This window comes from Otolemur garnettii, unplaced genomic scaffold (genome assembly GCF_000181295.1).
Source record: "Otolemur garnettii isolate 467f Iridium unplaced genomic scaffold, OtoGar3 scaffold00152, whole genome shotgun sequence".
Classification (NCBI taxonomy): Eukaryota; Metazoa; Chordata; class Mammalia; order Primates; family Galagidae; genus Otolemur; species Otolemur garnettii.
The window spans coordinates 829,731-839,676 of record NW_003852547.1 but is presented as its reverse complement, the minus strand read 5'-3'; the positions used below and the strand labels follow the sequence as shown (position 1 = coordinate 839,676).

General features: G+C 46.8%; 1 protein-coding gene and 1 pseudogene across 1 annotated transcript in view; one reads left to right on the top strand and one right to left on the bottom strand.

Moving 5' to 3' along the window:
* Nucleotides 1-555, bottom strand: part of CD177 (CD177 molecule) — an 18,596-nt gene extending 18,041 nt beyond the window's left edge. Inside the window, exons 1-3 of the mRNA XM_023518950.1 lie at nt 498-555; nt 267-410; nt 7-30 (exon numbers count right to left, since the gene is read on the bottom strand). Coding sequence (XP_023374718.1) covers nt 7-30; nt 267-410; nt 498-549 — 220 coding nt within the window. The 5' untranslated portion in view covers nt 550-555. The remainder of the gene's footprint in view (nt 1-6; nt 31-266; nt 411-497) is intronic.
* A 538-nt stretch (nt 556-1,093) lies between these two features.
* The window catches only part of LOC100952670, a 10,490-nt pseudogene continuing 1,637 nt past the window's right edge, over nt 1,094-9,946 (top strand).

Genomic DNA, 9,946 nt, shown 5'->3' with positions numbered 1-9,946 from the left:
CCTTGCTGAGCACCAGGAGCGCGGATGGTCCTGGACCAGACCGAGAGAGGGAGTCAGGCTGGGTGGGGATCAGGACTCCAGGGTACTAGAGGAGAAAGGCTGCATGGTGGCCTGGGATGAGAGGATGAGGTGGGGGCACCTGGGCACCAAAGGAATTGCACAGGCAGGGGCTCAGGCTATGGGGACCCAGGGGACCTAGCGAGGGAGGCAGGCACAGCTGAGAGAGGGCAATTGGTGGGGCTCTCCACTGTCAGGTCTCTTCTCACCATTCTCAATGAGCATCACAGAGTCGTGGCAACCCCAGCCTCTGTCACATTCTTTCTGTAATTTAACTGTCCACTGGAGGGGCAATTCAGATACATTGTGCACAGCCTTATATGTCCCCCAATTGCAGAGCAGGGCTTGCCGTCCTGTAGTGGGAAGAGCAAATCCATCTCAGCAGAGCTTCCCTGCCAGTCCGCGAGGACAGTCCTCTCCAGGTAAGGGTTCTCACTCACCTGGAAGCATGAAGGTGACTCCCAGGAGGGCCAGTACTAAGAGAGAGCTCATGACTAGTCTGCAGCAGAAAAATTCCCTTCTACTCTTTCAACCAGGAAACAAGCCCTTTATACTTCTCCTGACCCAGCAGCCCAGAAAGGAGGTGGGGAGGGGAAGACCTTACCAAAGATGGCCTGGGCTGTGCCCTCCCAGTCTGAACTGTTGAAAGACCTGGCTTGACGGGAGGTGTGCCCCTCCTTTCTCAGACCCAGGAGTCCAGCCTGAGTTCCCCCTCCCTCAGATACAGGGGTCCAGGCCCCAGTCCCTCCTCCCTCAGACCCAGTGGTCCAGCCCCTGGGCCCCTCCTCCCTCACACCTGGAAGTCTGGGCCCCCAGCTCCCTTCTCTCTCAGACCCAGGATTCCAGGCTCCACATCCTCCCACAGCTTCAAACAGAGCACCCTGACTCCAGGGTGCCCCTCATCCGGTTCCCTAGCCTTCTTTTCTCTTGAACCAGCTCTGTGAGTCCCCATCAAAACCATGTTTCAGAGTAGCTTTAGAAGCCAGTTTGCTCATCTCTCATGGCACTCTGGTCACCTTCTGGCCTCGGTGGAGTAATGGCCCAACTGCCTGTGAGGACATTGTGCAGTGGGCATTGGTTGGTCTCGATATTCTTCCACCCCGGCCTTCTCTTTCTCTGTTCTTTCTCTTTTCTTCCTTTGTGGATTTCCTTTTTATTCCCCCCTTTGTGACTTTCTCTCACTCTCTTTCCTCTTCTTCTCTGTCCTCTCACAGCACAGCATAGGCCCTAGGTCCCCACTTCCTTGCCATTAGGAAAGAGTAAGGATATGGCATGGGGAGAGCGTGAGAGTGGAGACCCAACATGGGTTGAACAATTAAGATGTATTTTGACAAAGCAAAGTTTCTTTGCTGGAAAAAGATGAGCACAGTTCTGTGCTAGAAAACCAGCTCTTTGGAAAAATATCAAGAAAATCAGTAGACTGTTGACCTAATTCTGTGGTGTAAATATTCCTATCATGTCTTATTTTCAAACTACCAATGGTTTAATTAAACCATGCCATATCCTCACTCTTTCCTGATGCAAGGAAGTGGGGACTCAAGGCCTATGCTGTGCTATGAGGGGAGAGATGAGGAAACTGGCTTCTAAAGCTACTCTGAGTCCTACTCTGTTCTAGGCCTTGGTCATTCAAGCTTGACCACCACTGATGGAGATCTTAATATTAATAGCCCAGTTTTATGTAATGATACTGAGCCAGAGAGCAGCTAAATAACTTGCCTAAGGCCACAGCATATGGCAGAGATCATTGTCCAGCAAAGATCTGTGATCTGGGCTCGGCGCCTATAGCTCAACCGGCTAAGGCGCCAGCCACGTACACCTAAGGTGGTGGGTTCGAATCCCCAGCCCGGACCCGCCAAACAACAATGACGGCTGCAACCAAAAAATAGCTGGGCATTGTGGCGGGCGCCTGTGGTCCCAGCTACTTGGGAGGCAGAGGCAGGAGACTCGCTTGAGCCCAGGAGTTGGAGGTTGCTGTGAGCTGTAATGCCACGGCACTCTACCCAGGGGGACAGCTTGAGGCTCTGTCTCAAAAAAAAAAAAAAAAAAAGATCTGTGATCTGCCTCTAGATGGTGACTGCCCAGGGAGGGACCATCTTTTCCAGCTCCCCCTGCCTCTAGGGAGACCACGGAACTACTTCTCCTGATGGAAGGTAGGCAGAAATGACTCACACTAGAGCCTGAGTGCTTCGAAAGCAGGAGTGCCTTCTCCTACCCCCATGTATTAGCTAGATGTTGGTGTCAGTCAGGATGACCCTGGAGCTCCCTTAGTCCCTGTATGTCTTAGTATAATAGACACCACCTTCCACACACGCACACACACATACACGCACGCCACCAAGTAGACATGATGAAAATAAGAGATAAACACCTGTTACATTACACTATGAAATTTTAACTTAATGATGTACCTGTTACAGCAGCCAGCATTTCTAATACACATAGCTTCAAGTGCTTTTCTTGGTTTGATATCCTAAAAGGAAAGCCTAACAGGGATTCTTCTTTAAATGCCTTGTTGAGGGAGGGTTCACATGAGAAAGGTTAGCAAAGAATGTGTCTTATTGAAGACTCTCTGTCATTAGATCCCACATGAACCCGCATGAAACAAGACCACCATTTTGTACACCTAGTCCTGGAAGGCATTGGCCAAGATCTGTTGCTGAGCTGAGGGAATGAAGGGGAGCAGCCTCCTTGGTAAGGGGCTCTCACTGGTCAAGAACATTCTCTAGACAAGGGGCAGCTACAAGATGTTGTCAGCCAATAATACACCACATCCACTCTAGCACTGGAGACAGGCTTGATCCCGGGACCTGCTCTTAAGCACTATGCCAGACATGGATACATTCATATTTTTATAAATGCAAATAGAAAGCCAACTTCATAACAAGAAAAGTTATTCTATATACTAACAATGAGAAACACTGTCATAGAGTGACATAGATAAGACTCTAAAGCATTTGCCTACAGCACTGCCAGTACTAGGTTTTATTGTTGTCATTGGTTTTTTGTTTTTGTTTGTTCCTGTTTTGCTACTGGGGGGAACAATTGCAAAACTTACTTGTTCATCTTATAGAAGAAAATGCAGAGGCTGAGAGAGGAAGAGGGGCTTGCCCAAGGCAAGCTGTCTCCTCTACACAGACCAATGGGTCCACCAAGTACGAGAAGCCCAGATCATGTCAGAATCTGCTCAGGATATTTACCCAGAGATGACAGAGCCAGACCCATTAGCACTTAAGTGGGACTGTTTGCATGGAGACAAATAGTCCTGTACGGATTGTAAATACTTCCTCCATGGAGATAAATACTCTAGAAAACACACTTTTTCTCCCTGAGACTTCCTTAACAATGTGAAAAGGAAGTATTTCCTCTCTGGGTTTTCTCAGCTCCAACCCCTACCTTTGTCTCTGCCCTAATCACCAGAAAAATTAGCTGGACGTCATGGTGGGTGCCTGTAGTCCTAGCTACTCCAGAGGTTTGAGGATTGCTCAAGCACAGGAGTTTGAGGTTGCTGCGAGCTAGGCTGATGCCACAGCACTCTAGCCTGGGCAATGGAGTGGGACTTTGTTTCAAAAGAAGAAAAAAAAAAAAAAAGGAAAGAAAAGCTGCAAGGATAGTGCGGAGACCACTCATATCCCCTTCACTAGGATTCACCAATTATTAACACTTTTCTGAATTTGTTTTTACACACATAGCACACACAGCACACACTTTTAAAATGTTCCTAAAAATAAGTTGTAGCTGTGACTGTCACCACTAAGTGCTTCAGCAAGAACCTTCTTCAGGACAAAAAGTTTTGTCCTACATAACTACAAGACTCAATGGTCTTGCCTTAGTAGTTTACGCTGGTATGATATTGGCTAATACCCCATTTCCAATTTCCTCTGTTTCCTAAATGACATCCGTCAGAGCTTTTTGTTTTCCGGTTGAGGGGACAGCCAGGATGGAGCCCTGGCTGCACTGAATCGCCTTGTCTCTGGAGTCTTCTTTACTCTAGGAATGTTTCTCTGCTTTTCATTTTCTTTCATGTCATAGAAAGCAGTTTGGATATGTCTGACTGTTTCTTTGTGATTTGATTAATAGTTTTTGGCAATATTCTACATGGGTAACCTGTGTCAATCAGGAGGCCCTTACTGCTGGTTCGTGGCATTCTTAGCTATTTAACAAGTCATGGAGGCCATGTGAACATCCTACTCCCTACCCCCAATACCCTTCTGCCTCCTTGCAAACATTGTGCCCACACTACTTCCAGAAAATCCTCCAGTATCAAAGCAAGAAGGATGCTTTGCTCCAGCCCCACCCCTTGCCCAGCTCTGCCCATTATGCAAATCCTCCCAGAGCTGGTTCCACTCTGTCACTTCAGGGAAAGGAAAACTAAGCCCTAGACTGAGAAGTCAAAGAGAGGTCACTGAGCCACCAAATGGACTCATACCTCCTGGTGTGTTCCAGGTTAACTTGAAGACATTCTCCACTAGGCACTCCTCTTCAAGTCTTCCCTGACCCTTCAGTTTAGGTCAGAATCCCAGTAATATGTTGGTTGTCATAAGGCTCCATATTTATCCCTTTTGACCATTAGTATAGGTGTAATTTCTTCACTCATCCATTTCAAAATGCTGACTGAGCACCTACCATCTGCCCAGCACTGTGCTAAGCACTGGGGACACTGGGGACACAACTGTGAAACATAGCAGACAAAAATCCCAGCCCTGGTAGAGCTGACATACCAGTGGGGGGGGGGGTGTCTTAAGAGAAACCACACAGCAACAACATTTTTTATAATAATAATAATAATGTGGCACAGTACCTTAAACTGAAATAAGATGGCCCCAGGTTTGCTTTGGTTTGGTTGTGTTTCTTTCTTTCAATTTAAAAGGTGGTGGTCAGGGAAGTCCTCCCTTAAAGGGCAACATCTAAGCAAAGACCTCCAGGTGGTGAGGCAGCCGACAGTTTTAGGAGGTCAGCAGGGCTGGAGCAGAGAGAGCTCGAAGGAAGTGAGAGGAAGTCAGGGAGGGAAACCAGCGTTCTCCTTATACTCCCACAGGCAGGGAACTCTGGCTTTGCTCTGAGGGATCTGGGGAGAGGGTTCCCAGCAGAGAAGGAGTGGAAATTGTGTTCCCACTGCTGGATGAGCAGGTGAGGGCAGCTACCCAGTGAGAGGCCATGGCGGCTGGACCAGAGTGAGCATGGGGGAAGGAGAGGTCAGTTCCTAAATATGATTTGCAAATGGAGTCAGGAGGATTTGCTAAAGGCTTGGACATGGGGTGTAAGACAAAAAGAGGAGGTGGGATAACTCCAAGGTGACTACTACTGAGTTGGGGGGAAACTTAGGAGAAGCAAATTGAGAACAGAATTTGGTTTGTGATCTTAAAATGCCTTTTAGTTGCTAATTATCAAGTAAATAGTTGGATACTAGTGATAAGGTCCATTCATCTCTCTCGCTCTCTGCTCAGTGCCTAGTAGACAGAGGGAGCCCATTACGTGGGATAGAATCAACAGTGAGCACGAAACCAACAATCAGGATGTTTTCTGGGCACCCCACGTGGCCAGATTCTTTTTTTCTTTTTAGAGAGAGGTCTTGCTATGTTGCCCAGGTTGGAGAGCAGTGGCTATTCACAGGTGCCTTCAAAACTTAACACAGCCTCAAACTCCTGGGTTCAGGGATCCTCCCACCTTGGCTGAGACTACATATGCCACCATCACTGTGCTGGGTTCAGATTTTCTATTAATTAAGCAAATACAGAAAGACAAAGTTACCATGACTTCAGGGGCATTTAGCAGCACAAATGATTTTTGTAAATCACACCAGGACCTCCATAGCATTTGAGCTACACATATTTGTAATGAAATTAAACATGGAAGGGCTTTGGCGTAGAAAGATTTAAAGGCCTTCACCACCACTACTCCTGGGAAGATGAAGGAGGAGATGAATTCACAGAGAGCTGTCAAGATCCTGGGTACAGAGTTCAGGGCACTCAGGGCTACCTCCATCCAATATCCCTCCCGTAGCCCCACCAGCTCCAATGCTGTGTTTGGACAGCGTTGGCACCTGCTGTGGGGCCAAACCTTCATCCCTACAGGGAGCGAGTCTTGGATGGAGATGGAGAGTCTTGTTTTCCCTGGGTCAGATTCCCACTGGACAGGACCCTAGCCATGGAGAGAGTACCCACAGCAAGTTGCCTTCTTCCAAACTTAGTATCTTTGTCCCAGCAACCCAATCTCCCCCGGTAGTTGGGTTCGGTGACCCTGGTCCACAGGGTAACCCCAGCCCACAAGGTGACCCTTTTCTCTGCCTGATATTTCAGTAAGCACAAGGAACACAAAATGGTTAGCTGGCGGTCATGGGGTTCACTGGTTAGCACTATAAAGGGATTCCTTACCCACACCACCCAAGCCACAGGGACAAGGAGCAAACATTCTTTCAGTGGGTTGGTAAGTATAATAGTAGAAGGAACAGCCTCTTATTCTTCCTTTATTTCCTGGGTCCATGCATCTAGCCATGGGGAAAATGTCACGATGGATTGGCCTTTGGTTTAAAATGCGAAGCATTCCCTGGTGGATGTCAAAGTGTGGTCTCCCCCTGGTGTCCTGATAAGCCACTTGTGGGCCACTGCATCATTCTGAGAAGCCAGCTGTCTCCATGTACAGGGGCACATGGGAAGGTTGGTCAGTTCCCTGGGTGCGAATTAATTACTTCACTTTCTCTGCCTTAAAATATGTCCCTTGGATGGAAGCAAGACTACACAGGACACCACAGCCCCAGAAAAGGCCCCTCTCACTCCCAGAATGACATGGTTCACAGAAGCACTGAGAACAGAGAAGGCCGCTGGAACCCCCAGTCGGTGTCTGTCCCTATGAGGATAAAGCTCTTTCCCCTCCTTGAAGAGACGTGTCTTGGGTAGACAACCTACCACCAGTGCTCCATGGTCAGGCATTCAGATTCTGCCAGGAGCGCTTTCCAATGGGTGGACAGTTATTTTCCCCAGAACCTGCAGTTCTGTACTGTCATCTCCTAATTGAGCTTATAAAAGTCTCCATAAAATAGTACACTGAGTTTAACACATAAATGCTCTCACTTTTATTAATTTCTCTGTATACCTACCCAGGAGTTTGTTAGAAGAATATTTTACAATTTCTACTGGAAGATATTGGTGAGAAGGAACGTGGTTAATTTCAGCTGTGATTCTATCAAGGTTTCAATGGTTTGTCCCTTTTATATTTTGTGGCTATTTCACAGGGCCTATTGTTTGCTGTCCCTTTTTGATATTTAACATATCCTCATTTATCAGCATCTGATCTTACTTCTCCAGAGTCAGCATGCAGATTAGTCAAGTCTGATTTCCTCTTACAGGAAGTAAGGTTTTTACCCCATTATATTTGTGTAAACCAGGTTACAAGATTTTGAAAATCTATTGCAAGTGACTGAAAAAAAAGTGTATAATTGTGTATGTGTATGTACACACATCAACCGCAGGCTCCTCCAGAAGAAAGCATTGGAATGGGGATTTGATCTGTGGATTTGCAGAGATATGAACCAGCTTACACTCATCTAATTTCTTAGTTATTCATGTTGTGTCTAAAATCAATTTCTGCCAACAAAGAACCAACTTTAAAAAGCTCTGTGAAGTTTACTGGTATGAGTTGCAAAGTAAGGGGAGAAGAAAAGTAGTAAGAAAAAGGGGATAAAAGAGGAAGGTGGGGAGAGAGAAATGAAAAATTGAAAAAAGCAGTAGAGAGAAAGAGTGAGCAGTGGCATCTGTCGCAGCTAAAGACTGGCCTCTCTTCTATTGATGTTGACCTCAAAACTATGTCCAAAAACAGGCTGATCCTTCACTCTGACTCCATTCTAAGCCAGGGTTTTTCAACCTTTATTATCTCATTGCACATTTGAACCTGTAGTTAAACTTCTACAGCTCACTTAAATTATCTCATTAAAAAAAAAAGAGTCAAAGAATATTCTTACTGTGCTTTGAATTTCTTTTGAAAATAATTTAATTAATGATCTTTAAATTGTTTCATGGCACACCAGTTGAAAATCACTACTCTAACTAAGCCCTGACTCTAAGAGCAAAGATCTCACCATCAGGGCCTGGTTCTGACTAGGCACAGCCTCAACCCTAATCCTAGACTTGTCTTTGTACTGCACACTGGAACTTCCAAGACCCTGAATCCATCATTTCCCAACCTACTCATTGCCCCCAAGAAATGATGCTTCTCAGGGTAAGAGAGAAGGGGGCAGCCTGTGCCCTGACAGCCTACTGTGTCGTCCCCCCCCCCCACCTGCGTGTCCTCTGAAGCTACTTATAGAAAAAACTGCCTGCCTCTTCTCTTGTCAGTGAGACATCTTCACCTATCTGGACACATTTCTTCACCTCCATTTACTCACCCTGCACTCACTCCTCATTCACTTTCCATCTTCCCCTTTCTCTAAAATTGCCTTCATGAAGGTCATCAACATCTTCCTGTATTGCTCAACCTTCCAGGCACTCCTGAGGTTTGTTTCTCAGCACTGGACACCATTCAGCACTTCTTTTCCTGGAATAACCTCTGTGAAGACATGAAACACCTTTCGTTCCATTCCACCAAGGGGACAAAGCCCCATACCAGCCCTGATGGTGAACTGTGCTATTAGTGACCTACCAAGCTTTCTACAGCTTCTTTCTGCAAAGCAAATAAGAATTACTGAACTCTGGTAAAATACATATAACATAAAATTTACCATTTTAAGCATACATTCAGTGGCATAAAGTTACATTGCCATTGCTGTGTAACAATCACCACCATCCATTTCCAGAACTTTTTCATCTTCCTCAACTAAAGTTCTGTACCTCTCTCTCCTGGTGGAAACAGTTGTGGTCCCCACTGTCCGAGGGACCTGATCCCCACCCTGCCTCCTGCAGGGGCTCTTCCCTCTTTGACTGCGTCACCCTACCCCTCCCCTAGTCATATCTGTGCCCCACAGCTCCCAATATCCTCTTGAGCATATCCCAGGGAGAGGTCTTCTCAGGCTTGATGCATGCTCACAGATGTGGCCAGGTTTAAAAGAAACTGGGGGAAAAATATAATAAAACAAAGCAGACATGGAAAATCTCAATTTAGCGTAATCTCACTGGGGGAAACCCAAAGGTCCCGGATCAAGATACTGTAAAATGCAACATATGGGACGTGCCACCAAAATAAAATTTTATGTAGACCATGGAAAATGCTTTAAAATTGATTTTATGCTTTAAAAATGCTTTAAATTAATTTTCAAATAATAATGGAACGAAAGGTGTTTCATAGTGTTAGCACAGTGACTTTTCCGTCTACACTTTCCCCACTGTCCACTAGAAGGCGGTGACGTCCTACAGTCTGGAGCCTCACGAGGTGCTCACCCCCCTCAACCCGCCCTCAGTCCCACAGGGCCGACCCTCCCCAGCCGTGCCTGGGTCCACGGTACTCTCCACCTGCATCCTGCCCAGGGACGGTCCATTCAGTGCCAGGTCTCACCCCAGAGGCCACCTTCCTGGGAGCGTTCTATAATTCCCAGAGCAGCTCAGCCCTTCACAGGTGTCCCAGGCACGTCCTTTCCTAGCCTTTCTCCTTATACTTTACTCCTTAGTCCCACGCTGGTCCCTGAGCTACTGTCTTACCTGGTACAAGGACTGCGGGACCACATCCATCTTGCTCTCTCGGGAATTCCCAGGGCTCGGCTCAGTGCTGGGCACTGACAGATGCTCAATAAACTCTCCTTAAACAGATGAAGACTACAACACCACACCACAGCACCACTCACCTCCATGGGACACCAGGTGGACATGGCACTGGTTCAGCCTAGGAGGCCAGAGAGTGACCACAGCCTATAAAAAAATCAACTCAAGGTGGACTTATATGTAAGAATTATGTGTAATTGGGTGGA